Source organism: Thamnophis elegans, chromosome 12 (genome assembly GCF_009769535.1).
Source record: "Thamnophis elegans isolate rThaEle1 chromosome 12, rThaEle1.pri, whole genome shotgun sequence".
Taxonomy (NCBI): domain Eukaryota; kingdom Metazoa; phylum Chordata; class Lepidosauria; order Squamata; family Colubridae; genus Thamnophis; species Thamnophis elegans.
Window position 1 is genome coordinate 55,670,664 of NC_045552.1, and position 14,783 is coordinate 55,685,446.

A 14,783-nucleotide genomic window follows, 5' to 3' on the forward strand; every position below is an offset into this window, starting at 1 on the left:
TCCCGAAGATGCTTTCCCGCCCCCAAGTGGCAACTGGAGTTTTTCTTTGAAGTCGTTTTGCTTCTCCTCCCAAGAAGCTTCTTCCGTTCTTTACAACGTCAGAAGTGAAGAAGCTTCTTGGAGGAGAAACGAAAGGTCTTCAAATAAAAAAAAATCCAGTTTGCCTCGTAAGAAAAATATAAAGCCCCTTTGGGACTGCAGTATAGGAGCACCCACAATAGCAATAGCAATAATAGCAATAGCAATAGCAGTTAGACTTATATACCGCTTCATAGGGCTTTCAGCCCTCTCTAAGCGGTTTACAGAGTCAGCATATCACCCCCAACAACAATCCGGCTCCTCATTTCACCCACCTTGGAAGGATGGAAGGCTGAGTCAACCTTGAGCCGGTGAGATTTGAACAGCCGAACTGCAGTCAGCTGAAATAGCCTGCAGTGCTGCATTTAACCGCTGCGCCACCTTGGCACAACTGCTGGAGGCAACTCCTTCCACCCACTAATTGTTCTCCTGTGCTTATTATTGTTCTCCGCCATCCAGTCAGAGCTGAAGAAGCTTCTTGGATGAGAAGCGAAATGCCTTCAAACCAAAAACCAGTTGCCTCTTGGGGAAAAAAAGCCCCTTTGGGACAACCATGACCTGGAGGACGGAGAATCTCTGTAGAAATCCGGTGAAAAGGAGAAGATGGCAACATAGGACAGTTACTAAACTTCAACAGTGACCGGCAGTAATTAAAGTTGCATTGATGGGCTGATCTTGGGGGGTCCTGCCCCAGACCACTTTGAAAAATGCCCCGAATCCTTCTGGTGCTTCTACTGAAATAGACCCACCAGTCCTCTATTTCTGACTTGGAAGAAAGACATTCCCCCCTCCTCCTGGCAGCCCCCAGGCCAGGGAAAGAGGAATTGACACCCCTCCTAAAGTTTTAAAGCTGAATCGGTCCTTCCTCGCCCCCTCCCCTGGGTCAGGGAGGGCATCTCAAGCCACAAGGCCCAGAACAGCATGTCTCAAACCATAAAAATTGGTATATATATGAAGTGACTGTTTAGAATACCTTGTTGAAAAATGAAGGAATAACATCTCTGTTTGAATGTATGATATACAAGGACAATAATGGGTTCCACCACAAAACCGCGGTCGACTAAAGCACGCTCGACGAAAGCGCGTACCTGACGTCATCACAACGCGACGAAAAAAGCACGCTGTGAGCGCTAAAGCTAAAATTAACCCCTAAACCTAACCCCCCGAAACCTAACCCTAAACCTAACCCTAAACCTAACCTTTAACCTAACCCTTAACCTAACCCTTAACCTAACCCTAACCCTTAACCTAACCCTAAACCTAACCCTAAACCTAACCCTTAACCTAACCCTAAACCTAACCCTTAACCTAACCCTAAACCTAACCCTAAACCTAACCCTAACCCTTAACCTAACCCTAAACCTAATCCTAACCCTTAACCTAACCCTAACCCTTAACCTAACCCTTAACCTAACCCTTAACCTAACCCTTAACCTAACCCTTAACCTAACCCTTAACCTAACCCTAACCCTTAACCTAACCCTAACCCTAACCCTTAACCTAACCCTAAACCTAACCCTTAACCTAACCCTTAACCTAACCCTAAACCTAACCCTAAACCTAACCCTTAACCTAACGCTAAGGTTAGGTTACTTGAGAGACCGCCTCCTGCCAATCACCTCCCTGCGACCAATTAGATCACACAGATTGGGCCTCCTCCGTATTCCATCGGCCAGCCAGTGCCGGCTGGCAACTACAAGGAGGAGGGCCTTCTCAGTAGTAGCCCCGACCCTTTGGAACGAGCTCCCCGTGGAGATTCGTACCCTCACCACCGTCCAGGCCTTCCGCACAGCCCTCAAGAACTGGCTAGCCCGTCAGGCCTGGGGACAAGGATAGCCGCCCCTCCCGAATGACGAATGTATGTTGCTTATTACTTTTATTATATGTGTCTATGTCACTGTCTGTACTTCCCCTCCCTGATTTTATGTGAGCCGCCCTGAGTCCCCTCAGGGAAAAGGGCGGCCTACAAATGTTAATAAAATCTATAAAAAAAAATCTATAAAAATCTAACGCTAACCCTTAACCTAACTCTAAACCTAACCCTAACGCTTAACCTAACCCTAAACCTAACCCTAACCCTTAACCTAACCCTAACCCTAACCCTAACCCTAACCCTAACCCTAACCCTTACCTTAACGTGAATTGGCTTGCTTTCAAAGCGCTGTTTAAAGCGCCCTTTTTTCTCCGCGGTCGCTGTTGTCGCGCTGCTGATGACGTCAGGTACGCGCTTTAATCGGGCGCGCTTTAGTGGACCGCGGTTTTGTCGTGCCACGCAATAATGAATGTAAGCATACCCGATAGATGATTGCTGGGATTATACATAATTGCAAACAGTGATATGCAAATATAAATGGTTGGTAAATCTTTTTTATATCCTAAAAAGATATCCAGAATGGGATAAGTGATTATATAAAGGTATGTTGTTATTAAACAGACAATCAAGAATGTAAGGGAATTAGGTTTATTGAAAAAAAAAAAATATTAATTGTAATTGAATACACATTGTACAACGAAAGCGAGGTATTTAGTTATATTAGATGAAAAATCTGTGATTGCAAATGTAATTGAGAACATGGATGCAAAAACACTTGTAACCAAACGACATATTGTATGTAATGGATGACATCATTTTTTAAAAAAAATATTGTTTTTTTATTTTATTTTTATGTTTAAAAAAATAAAAAAAAACACTTTGTAAAAAAAAAACATGTCTCAAACCTGGCAACTTTGCAAAGAGGGAGTTTCTGCATCTTTTTCAGGGTGCACAATTTCTGGGGCTCGCAAATCCACACATCTGGAAAGCTGGCAAGGGGGAGAAATGCTGGCTGAGATTGTGCCCGTATCGCACCACCCGAAGTGTTTCAGAAACAATCCTGATACAAGACAGCCACTCCGTGGGTTTAACCCGGGGACAACATTTATAATACATACCTAGACATCAAGAAGTGCATTTTAATCAATGTCTGCTTCACCCAGGTAGTTCAAACTACCCGAGGGCTTTAGATATCCAAGGAGAACGCCCTGTCCTCTGGGCAAAGCAGAGAAGGTTTAAAGTCCGTTTCTGACCATCATCCTCGGGTTGCTTGTGTGTTATCCAAGCCCTGGTTTAGTGTAATGTGTGAACCTGGAATGCCCCTTAAAGATGAGCATTCGCTAGAATGATCTCGCCCTGAAGCCCTGCAGGAAACACAACCAGATGAGTAATTCAACTTTATTGTAGAGCTACATTAACAAAACATTGAAAGTACTGAAAGTAAAATTCTTACTCTCTCTCTCTCCCTCTCTCTCCCTCTCCCTCTCCCTCTCCCTCTCCCTCCCTCTCTCTCTCTCTCTCTCTCTCTTCTACGGGCAAAAGAAACTAGGGGTGAGGGAGGGTTCAAGTGGTTTTCTAGATTTTTGCAGGAAAGATGTGGAAGCTGGATATTTAGGGCACCTCAAACAATACATCCAGAACCACTAAAGTCTGAAAAACTCAACATTTGTAAGGAGATACGATGTCATCCAGTACAACACACGCTAGAAACTCCTTAAACTTCACTGGGTCAACTCTGGGAAACTCCCACCCACCCACCAGAAGCTTTCCTTGGCTTCCTCCTGGTTGAATTGAGACCCAAATCTGGTGGCCATAATAGCTGAAAAATTCTGTAGGGCTAATGATGAAGGGTGGAAGACTCTGGTCTCCAGCTCCTCTCTTTGCAAATCTCTCTACCTTTAGGAGCAGGTGGTCCAATACCTGAAGCAGGTGAGCTGTTCTTCTAGCTTCCCTCCAGGCCAGGGCCCTTCACCTGCCTCTTTCCTGCTCTTAAAGTACCCCCAAAAAGGGCCCGCTCCAAACACAAGAACTCAAAAAAAGGCTTTTGAGACTCAGTTGCAGAAATCCAGAGAGGACCTTTGTCAGGAAAAGCCCAGGAGGCTGAAATGAATGGTTTTCCCCTTGCCTGGCTCCAACCTGCAATAAAAGTGGGGCTGGTGAAAATTCAATCCCCCCACCCACCCCCAGAGGGACAGAAGCCGAAGGCTGCAGGGTGATTTTTCTCCCAGCAGGACCAGTCCTACAGAGACCCAGGAGGGGCTTAGCCAAATAATTAGGCAGCTCATTGGCAGAGAGGAAATCCCCAAGGGCTCTCATTTATTGGGGTGGGGGAGTTATAAGGAAGCAGCCTGGCCTATTTTTGAGAAACGGGGAAGGGGGCATTTTTGACGAAGGCACAATGGATACGGGAAAGATGTCCGAATACCTTCCCGATGCGGTTACCTGTACTTTATGCATGAAGGTCCTCCACGACCCGGTGACTTTAAGCTGTGGCCACAACTTCTGCCACGCCTGCATCCAGAGGCACTGGGGAGGGGCTCTTAGCGGCGTGCTTTGCCCCCAGTGCCAGCAGCGCTTCGATGACGTGACACTGACGGCCAACAGGCAACTGGGCAACGTGGCTTGGCTGATCCGAAAGCTCCAGGACAAGGGAGTGCTGGAGAGGCCCAACCGAGGGTTTTGCGAGGCCCATAAGCAGCCGCTGGTCATCTTCTGCCAGGACGACCAGGCGGCCCTCTGCACCGAGTGCCAGGAGTCCCAGGACCACACAAACCACGTCCTTGCTTCCCTGGAAGGGGCAGCCCAAGAGGCCAAGGTAGAACCGCCCTCAGTTTCTCTTTCCCAGCTGCTTCCCACCCGTGGTGGACTTTGGTGGTAAGGGAGGCTGACCAGTTACACCAGCAGAAATGTTAGATTAAGAGGAGGTTTGCTTGAACCTTGGTGAGGTTCAGAAGCCATGTGGGTTGAGTTCATGGACCCCCTTTAAGGCAACAAACTATGTTATGCCTTGGGACAAGGGTTTCCAACTATTGGAAGAAACGTCCTTCTGGGTTCAACTCCAAGTGGGGGGAAAAGACACTGGAAACATGGAGGCTGCTTGGGAAGATGGCTTAATGATGGATAGGACCAGGTGGCTTGAGGTCCTGGGGGAAAAAAGGTGGTCCCATGCTTCCAGATGTTGGGTGAAGAAGAGAAAAGGGGGAAAGGGGGCTTGGTGAAGTTTTTTATACTCTCTGTTCGGCCCCCTCCCCTGTTTCTTGTTCCTGTGTAAGAAATGTATTCTGGTTGGTTATCAGGCTCCCGGAGGGGGGGGGGGGAGGGTGTCTTACTTGTAGGTTGTGTATCTTTTGAGTACCAACCTTGGTTGAGTTGCCAGAGGCCATGTAGTATATGTCTTCACAAACACACACACACACACACACACACACACACACACACACCAGTGAAGTTGCTGGGCTTGTTGGCTGCTGCCCTCCGAGCAAACTGAAACAGGACCACAGAATATCGCAAAGCAGGGCACGGGGTCTCCAACCTTGGCAACTTTAAGCTTGGCGGACTTCAACTCCCAGAATTCCCCAGCCAGCAAAGCGGGGTTTTTTTTTGTGGAAGGCTAATCCTACCTTTGTTATGTAAACTAGACTGGCTCAGCACGCACGCGCGCGCGCACACACACACACACACACACCCTTTAATGGCCCATTGACAAAGGTGGGGGCTATTAAGAGTGAGTCTGTTTCCTGCCTAGAAAACACGTTTCTCCATTTCTTATCCAGGGAAATATTTTTCTGCCTTTTCAACATTTGCCAGGATATTTCTTTTTTTTTTTCTAGGAGAGGGGTAGGCGCTAACTTCCTACGCAAGCTTGGCAACTTTAAGCCTGGCGGGCTTCAACTCCCAGAATACCCCAGCCAGCTGGGGTAAAGGAGCAGGGCCCCCCGGCTGAGCTAATCTACTTTACATAACAAAGGTAGGATTAGCCTTCTGCAAAAAAAAAAACTTTGCTGGCTGGGGAATTCTGGGAGTTGAAGTCCGCCAGGCTTAAAGTTGCCAGCGTTGGAGACCCCCCCTGCCCTGCTTTGGGATATTCTGTGGTTCTGTTTCAGTTTGCTCGGAGGGCAGCAGCCAACAAGCCCAGCACCTTTACTGGGGGGGGTGGGGGGGTGAAGACATATACTACAACTTTGCCCCGCGTAGAAGTTCCTTGCAATCATGTGTGCAGGCGTTAACTGAGGAGGTCGTTTGTCTCGAGACTGGAATTCAAGGTTGCAACCAACCCTCTCTTTGGCCTGGCTGTAGCTTTGCCATGGCCATTAACCCCCCCGCCAAAAAAAAACCCGTCAGGTCTGGGAAGGGGTCTTGGATTTCTGCGTCCCTCCCAGATCAAAGGCAGCGCCTGGTTTCCAGCTGCAGTCACGGCTTCTTTCTTCCAGAACGAAGTCCGCGTCTATCTGGACGTTCTGAAAGTTCAGAAGGCTCATCTTCGAGACTGCTTTTCAAACGCGCAAACGGAAAAAGGAAATCTGAAGGTAAGGACCTGGCTCGGCTTCTCTCTGGGGAGAAGGCAGGGCTGCTCTTTCAGTGTGTGTGTGTGTGTGTGTGTGTCCCCTTCCTTAAGAGGGGTAGAATCAAGATCACGCGAAGTGTTAATACCACTTTATAATGCATTGGTAACTTGGAATCCTGCATCCAGTTTTGGTCGCCACGATGTAAAAAAGATGTGGAGACTCTAGAAAGAGTGCAGAGAAGAGCAGGAAAGAGGATGAGGGGACTGGAGGCTAAAACATAGGAAGAACGGTTGCAGGAACTGGGTATGTCTAGTTTAATGAAAAGAAGGACTAGGGGAGACGTGATAGCAGTCTTCCAATATCTCAGGGGCTGCCACAAAGAAGAGGGAGTCAAGCTATTCTCCAAGGCACCTGAGAGTAGAACAAGAAGCAATGGGTGGAAACTCATCAAGGAGAGAAATAACTTAGAACTGAGGATAAATTTCCTGACAGTGAGAACAATTAATCAGTGGAACAGAAGTTGCCTCCAGAAGTTGTGAATGCCCCAACACCGGAAGTCTTTAAGAAGATGTTGGATAGCCATTAATCTGAAACGGCGTAGGGTTTCCTGCCTAGGCAGGGGGTTGGACTAGAAGACCTCTAAGCAATTGCAATTGTTAGACTTATATACCGCTTCATAGGGCTTTCAGCCCACTCTAAGTGGTTTACAGAGTCAGCATATCGCCCCCAACAACAATCTGGGTCCTCATTTTACCCACCTCGGAAGGATGGAAGGCTGAGTCAACCCTGAGCCGGTGAGATTTGAACAGCCGAACTGCTGAACTGCAGTCAGCCTGAAGTAGCCTGAAGTGCTGCATTTAACCACTGTGCCACCTTGGCTCAGGTCCCTTCCAACTCTGCTATTGTATTTAAGATGGTTTGGTGTTTGTTTGTTTTTTAAGAAACTTACGGACCGTGACAATCAGAACTATAGCTCGGGATATAAGGAGATGTACGAGATGATGACGAAGGTGCATCAGGACCAGATGAAGGCAGCTAAGTGCATCAATGATCAGATCGAGGAAGAGATGGGCAAACTATCCAGGGAGCACAACAAAGTCCGGACCTTCATAAAGGAGCTGGAGAAGAAGTTCAACCAACCAGCTTATGAATTCCTGAAGGTAGGCTGGGCCGGAGTCTCCAGGAAGCGGCTCCAAACAGCCTTTCAGAAGTTTTTCACAGCCGTGTGATCCATTAAAAGTCTTTAAAAGTCTTTTTTAAAAAGTCTTAAAGACTTTGAAAGACTTCTAGAGACTTTTCATGACTTTTAAAGCACTTCTTTACAAGCGGGCAGCTGCTTTTCATCCCGCCACTGCCGGGGGGGGGGGGATACTTTGCATTCCGTAGTTTGATGATGGTTGCACTAAGCAAAAGTCATGAAAAGCCTTTAAAAGTTTTTTAAGAGTCATTAAAAACAGCCCTTTCCGATGTTTTTCACAGCCGTGTGATCCATTAAAAGTCTTTTAAAGTCTTTTTAAAAGACTTTGAAAGACTTGTAGGGACTTTTAATGACTTTTAAAGACCTATAAAGCACTTCTTTACAAGTTTTTAAGAGTCATTAAAAACAGCCTTTCCGATGTTTTTCACAGCCATGTGATTCTTTAAAAGTCATTAAAAGTCATTAAAAGTCTTAAAGACTTTGAAAGACCTGCAGGGACTTTTAATGACTTTTAAAGCATTTCTTTACAAGCTGGCAGCTGCTTTTCAGCCCACCACTGGGGAGGGGAGGATACTTTGCATTGGGGGGTGGGGCATATCCGTAGTTTGATGACGGCTTTTCCTTGGAGGGGGGGATGGAGGGAGGGGCTGTTCCTGCCTCTCACTGCATCACATAAACCACCTCTGCATTAGAAACTTCACCTAGGAAGATGCTCACCTTAAATGCCATAGAAAGAGGGCCACCTTTCTGCGTTCCAAATGAATGAGGTCCAGGGATGACCACCCCCCCGCCTGGGTGGGAGTGGTGGGGGGGCAGAGCCAGGCCTGCCCTCCAGCTTTATGTGGACTAATTTTGGTCCTCTGTATCAGTGGTGGGTTTCAAAAAATTTTCGAACCTACTCTGTGGGTGTGGCCTCCTTTGTGGGCATGGCTTGCCAGCCATGTGACCTGGTGGGAGTGGCTTGCCGACTATGTGTTCTCTCTCTCTCTCTCTCTTTCTCTCTCTCTCTCTCTCTCTCTCTCTCTCGCCTTCCTTTTGTCTCTCTGTCCCTTTTTCCTTTTTTTCTTTCATCTCTCTCTCACTTTTTCTTTTTTCTTTCTTTCTTTCTTTTCTTTCTTTCTTTCTTTCTTTCTTCCTTCCTTCCTTCCTTCCTTTCTCTTTCTCTTTCTCTTTCTCTCTCTGTGAGTCTGTCTGTCTTTATATGTGTGTGTGTGTGTGTGTGTGTGTGTGTGTCAGTGGGTGGGTTTCAAAAATTTTTGGAACCTCTTCTGTAGGTGTGGCCTGCTTTCTGGTGGGAGCTCTTCTAACCGGTTTCGGTAGATTTGACCAACCGGTTCTACTGAACTGGTGCGAACTGGTAGGAACCCACCTCTGCTCTGTATCGAGTGAGAATTCCATTCCAAGCCCAGCGGATCTGAAAACCTTGGCAAAAAAAAGGATTCCGAGCCATTCAGTGCAAGGTGGCCCATCTTGAAGTCTTGTGGCCTCCCAGGATTCCTGAGCAGCCACGCGGGGGGGGGGGGAATTCTGGGAGCCGAAGTCCACAGGTCTTCAAGTGGCCAAGTTTGGATGGTAGCCCTGCTTGGTCAAAAGGGAGAATTGGGCTGCTTGCCCAGGTGATGAAAGCCTGTTTTACAGACGGTGACTTTCCCTATCTTTCCTTCCAGGATTTCAAAGAGGTGATGGCCAGGTACGTAAATCCCCCCCCCCCCTCCCCGCACAGCTTCCTTCATTCATTGCCCTATTAGGCTGCTGTGTTATGCACAAAAGTTAAATATGAGGAGATGAGCTCCTTCACTTGGACCAAAAGGCATTCAAAGGATGTGGGTAGTAGCAGCATCCAGTAATTGTTAAATGATGGCTAAACCCCCGATTGGAGTTTATTTCCTCCTGGAGCTCAGGAGCCTCGCTTCTTAAACTGCTTTGTATGTGAAATCAATAACAAATTAGGGTTTGTGATGGACATGAAGGGCAAGGCTGCAGTTATTGTTATATTGGGCCATCATGGGTAGTAACAAGGCAGTTGGCTTATTGGCCTAACCAGGTTTAGGTTAAGTGGCTTTACTTTTTTTTAAATCGATTTTTATTGGGGGGATTTTTCAGTCTATAACAAGTATTCACCATCACATTAACACTGTTGTGTCATCATACCTATATATATCGATCTTATATCGCTTCTATGTTTATATATGTTCATTTATGCTTCTATACATTTCTCTATTGCTTCTTAGCAATAGCAGTTAGCAATAGCAGTTAGACTTATATACCGCTTCAGAGGGCTTTCAGCCCTCTCTAAGCGGTTTATAGAGTCAGCATATTGCCCCCAACAATCCGGGTCCTCATTTTACCCACCTCGGAAGGATAGAAGGCTGAGTTAACCTTGAGCCAGTGAGATTTGAACCGCTGAACTGCAGCTAACAGTCAGCTGAAGTGGCCTGCAGTACTGCACCCTAACCACTGTGCCACCTCGGCTAAATGAACTTTATTTCTGTTATGCAACCATTTATACCAATTATCCCGAATTTCATAATATTCAGACTCTTCTTTGTCCTTTAATCTTAATGTTAATTTATCCATTTCTGCGCAATCTAGAATTTTCCGAATCACTAATTCATCTGGGGGGATATTACTCTGTTTCCAACATTGGGCAAACATTATTCTGGCTGTAGTCACCAAGTGTATTAATATATATATATTTATTTTTCTTTCTATATTTCCCCTTGGTTATTCCCAGCAGAAAAAGTTCTGGTTTATATTCTATTTGTTCCTCTGTAATTTGTTGTATCCATTTCCAAATTTTAATCCAATTCTTTTGAGTTTCCGGGCAGGTCGAGCATATATGATAGAAGTGGTTTAACTTAGTATATATGATAGAAGTGGTTTAACTTTAACTTAGTTTTGTTGCCTAAGGTTTAATGTCTGCTTCATCATCTGAATTCAGCCACAGGAGGGTTGTGAATGATCGTTAATTCGTACATCTCCCTATCCTCAATGCAAACAAAATAATATGATTTCGTGCAATGTATGAGAATCTACCAGCTCTTTTTTCCCGGTTCTTCTCTTAAAGCTGGGCTCCTTCCCAAATCTGAGTATTTTTGGGGCACATTATTTATTTCTTCCTTTACTGCACAAAAAAGATTTATGATTTGCAAATACCCCCTTGTAAGGGCACGTACCTAATTAAGACGAGAGTGAACTATACTATTATTTTGAATGGAGTAAATTAGTTAAGTAAAATGCTCACTATATTAAAAAAAAAGTTGAAGACACATGTTTACTTATAGAAAAGAGATGTAAAGGAAACGATACATTTGAATCATTTTTAAAGGGGGAAACATGACACTGTTTATTTTTATGAAATAAAAATTAAAAGTTGGAAAATATGAGAAGAAAATAATAGGGATAAAATTGGAAATGGAAATGCAATGTAAAATGAATTATGTATACGTGAAAATGTTAAAAGGGGGGAAACCGGACAGCACTCTTGTCTACAAAATAATTTTAATTATGTATTTTTTTAAAAAAATTAAAAAAACGGAGTGATTTGTCCCCTTGCACACTTGTGGTGTGCAAGGGAACAATCCACCTACTGTTCTTGCCAGAGTGGGTTTCCTGCCCACTCTGGCAGGCAGATAATCCTTTCCCTGCTGGGTGTCTCTAGGTGCAAAGAACTTCTGGCTGAGTCTCCCAAAGAACACTTCCCTGAGTTCACGGAGCAAATGTGGGATTTCTCCCTCCGGGGTCTCTTTGTGCACAATACGTTGAGGAGATGCAAAGGTAAGGATTTGCTCCTTGGGGCAGTTTTGGAAGCCGGGAGGACGGAGAAAATCCTGCTAAGCAAAATCCAGGGAATTGGAGGAAGGCGTGGAAGGGACAGTAAGGTTTATTTAAGTGCAGGCTCTAACATTGGGCAAAAGAGCTCCCCGCACCCCGGGGTGCTTTGCTGCGCCCCCCCCCCCAGCATTTCTTGGGCAAGGCTGGGAAAGCTACCCTCCTGCTGGGGGTCTCACAAGCCCCTCGAGCAACTACGTTTGTCACACGTCATTGAGAGGGAGCCCATCCAAGGGTTTGGCTCACTTTTTAATCTGTTGAGTCGGTCGTGATTGCTTGGATTGTGGCAAAAACGGGCTAAGACGAACCGAACCAAAGACATTGGGGGGGGTGTTTTGTGTATGTGTGAAGATGACCACTCTTGTCAGAGTCCAAAGAATGACAACCCTTGGCCAGGCCAGGCACAGGGGAGGGGGGCAGAGGTGGGTTCCTACCGGTTCGCACCAGTTCGGTAGAACCGGTTCGTCAAATCTACCGAACTGGTTAGAAGAGGTCCCACCAGAAAGCAGGCCACACCTACAGAAGAGGTTCCAAAAATGTTTGAAACCCACCACTGACACACACACACACACACAAACACACACACACACACACACAGACAGACAGACAGACAGATTCACACAGAGAGAAAAAGAGAAAGAGAAAGAAAGGAAGAAAGAAAGAAAGAAAAAAAGAAAAAAAGAAAGAAAAAGTGAGAGAGAGATGAAAGAAAAAAAGGAAAAAGGGACAGAGAGACAAAAGGAAAGAGAGAGAGAAAGAGAGAAAGAAAACACATGGTCGGGAAGCCTCTCCCACCAGGTCACATGGCCGGCAAGCCACTCCCACAAAGGAGGCCACACCCACAGAGTAGGTTCAAAAAAAAATTGAAACCCACCACACACACACACACAGAGAGAGAGAGAGAAAGAGAAAGAAAGGAAGGAAGAAAAAAAGAAAAAGTATGAGAGACAGCTGAAAGAAAAAAAGGAAAAAGGGACAGAGAGACAAAGGAAAGAGAGAGAGAGAGAAAGAAAGAAAGAAAGAAAGAAAGAAAGAAAGAAAGAAAGAAAGAAAGAAAGAAAGAAAACACATGGCTGGCAAGCCACTCCCACCAGATCACATGGCCGGCAAGCCACTCCCACAAAGGAGGCCACACCCACAGAATAGGTTCGGAAATTTTTTGGAACCCACCACTGGGAGGGGGATGTCTTTGAGATATGCAAAAAAAAAAATGCAAAGCAAAAGGGGGGAATTTCTGGGTAGGACCCCCACCCTCCCCAGATGATTAGCTGATAGTAGGCCTGAGTGCAAACTGCTGTCCAAGGAGCGTTTTTTCCTCTCCATACTGACTAGCAGGAACGACAGGTCGCTGCATTTCTTACCTCCCCCCCCCCAAAAAAAATACCATCTTTCTGTTTCTCTTCTCTGTCTCTCCAGAGTCCCTTCCGCTGGTGTCCCAGTGGGAAAGAGGTAGGTCCTTTGAAGGGTTGAGGGTGGGGAAAGCGGACCGGACGTCCGTCATTTTATTTAAGTGCTTCTGTTTGACAAACAGGTCTCCTGTTTGTCAACTTTAAGACCCCCTGGATTTAAGCAGCCCCCCCACCCCAGGTCTAGAGGGGGAGGGCTCCTTCCTCCTGCCATGCCCTTCTGGCTTCCGGATGGGGAATAAGGGTTGCCTCCCCATGGGCCAAGACTTCCTAGCCCAGGGGTCGGCAAACTTAAACACTCAAAGAGCCATTTGGACCCGTTTCCCACAGAAAAGAAAACACCGGGAGCCACAAAGGTCCTAACCGGAAGCCTCCCGTTCAATCCCGGAGCTGACCGGAAGTTCAGTTCCCCCACCATAGAGTCTCCTCCTAGCGCGTCGTACTTTTTCCTCTACCTGTCATAACCGAAAGCCCTATCAATTGTGGAGACGTTAAGTTAGCAATTAGACTTATATATACCGCTTCATAGGGCTTTCAGCCCTCTCTAAGCGGTTTACAGAGTCAGCATATCGCCCCCAACAACAATCCGGCTCCTCATTTCACCCACCTCGGAAGGATGGAAGGCTGAGTCAACCTTGAGCCGGTGAGATTAGAACCGCTGAACTGCAGATAACAGTCAACTGAAGTGGCCTGCAGTACTGCACCCTAACCACTGTGCCACCTCGGCTAAGTTAAGTTAAGTTTAATAAACTTATATGCCGCCCTATCCCGAAGGACTCCGGGCAGCTTACATAAAAGACAATTTAAAAAGTACTAAAAAGTTTGAAAGACAACAGGAAAACCCTCCCCTTGCCATAGAGTCTTCTCCTGGCACACTGTGCTTCTCTCCCCCCCACCCTCACCAGAAGCTCCTCTGAAAATTGTGGCACTGACCGGTGACGGAGCTACAGCAGAGGGAGGAAAGAGCCACATGCGGCTCCAGAGCCGCAGTTTGCTGATCTTAGCCTGTCTTGCGGGACGAAAGCCAATGCCTCTCCAGGGATACCTGGACTACAACTCCCAGCAGCCCCAGCAAATCTGGAGGGGTTGGGATTTAGCTCCCTTGGTGGTGGTGTGGGGAGGTCAATTCCCCCCCCCTCCACCTTCCTGACCTCTGTGTCCCTTCTCCTCCTCCCGAAGCCAATGTGACCATGGATCGGCTTACTGCTCATCCCCACCTGCTGCTGTCCGCCTCCAAGAAGATCATCACCCATGACGCTACCCCCAGCGGGCTGCTCCCCGGCCGCAAGGCCTTCGACACCACGCCCTGCATCCTGGCGGAAAAGTGGTTTACGACGGGGCGGCACTGCTGGCAGGTGGAGGTGACCTCCAGCGGCCAGGGCTGGGCCTTCGGGGTGATGAAGGACTCGGTGTGCAGGAAGGGGCCGGTGGCCTTCTCCGCGGAGGAAGGCACCTGGGCGCTGCTGCCCGAGCACCTGCCCCCGGCCGAGCCCAAAGCCTGCACCTACCGCTTCCGCCTCTACCTGGACTATGAGGGCGGCATCGTCAACTTCTTCGACGTGGCGACCCGGGAGCCGGTGCTGCTGCTCTCCTACGCCATGTTCCTGGGCGAGAGGATCTTCCCCTTCTTCAAGTTGGAGGATCCCGACTCCCAAATGCGCGTCTTGCCCTGAGTGCCACCTGGCAGCGACGGTCCCCTTCTCCGAGGGGCCAGGGCGCTTCTGGTTTCTAACACTGGGGGCGGGGGGGGGGGGAGACTTGGCAGAGAGAAGAGGGTCTCCCTCTGACTGCTTGAAGGGGGGGGAACAATTTTTAAAATGCAATGAATAAAGGTGAAGTTTTTAATCTTGGAGGTTGGCGGTGCTTTCTTTCCACCTGGCAGGGGGGCAATAGCAATAGCCATAGCAGTTAGACTTATATACCGCTTCATAGGGCTTTCAGCCCTCTCTAAG

The 14,783-nt window shown here is 47.2% G+C and overlaps 2 protein-coding genes across 2 annotated transcripts in view; one reads left to right on the top strand and one right to left on the bottom strand.

The window, feature by feature from the left end:
• Positions 1–3,705, bottom strand: part of LRCH2 (leucine rich repeats and calponin homology domain containing 2) — a 48,533-nt gene extending 44,828 nt beyond the window's left edge. The window contains exon 1 of the mRNA XM_032228552.1: positions 3,650–3,705. Coding sequence (XP_032084443.1) covers positions 3,650–3,705 — 56 coding nt within the window. The remainder of the gene's footprint in view (positions 1–3,649) is intronic.
• Positions 3,706–4,260: 555 nt separating this feature from the next.
• LOC116516149 (zinc finger protein RFP-like) lies at positions 4,261–14,516 on the top strand. Its single transcript, XM_032228553.1, has 6 exons — positions 4,261–4,706; positions 6,271–6,417; positions 7,338–7,556; positions 9,262–9,284; positions 11,256–11,371; positions 14,011–14,516. The coding sequence occupies exons 1-6, from the start codon at positions 4,290–4,292 to the stop codon at positions 14,502–14,504; spliced, it is 1,416 nt and encodes a 471-aa protein (XP_032084444.1). The 5' UTR covers positions 4,261–4,289; the 3' UTR covers positions 14,505–14,516.
• The last annotated feature ends 267 nt before the right edge of the window (positions 14,517–14,783 follow it).

What these genes read in the sequence shown, in the direction of transcription:
- LOC116516149 (XM_032228553.1), top strand. Translation starts at nt 4,290, where the DNA reads ATGGATACGGGAAAGATGTCCGAATACCTTCCCGATGCGGTTACCTGT. An exon ending in GGGCAGCCCAAGAGGCCAAG is followed by an intron (nt 4,707 to 6,270) that starts GTAGAACCGCCC and finishes CGTCCCTCCCAG; the next exon opens with ATCAAAGGCAGCGCCTGGTT. An exon ending in CGGAAAAAGGAAATCTGAAG is followed by an intron (nt 6,418 to 7,337) that starts GTAAGGACCTGG and finishes TTGTTTTTTAAG; the next exon opens with AAACTTACGGACCGTGACAA.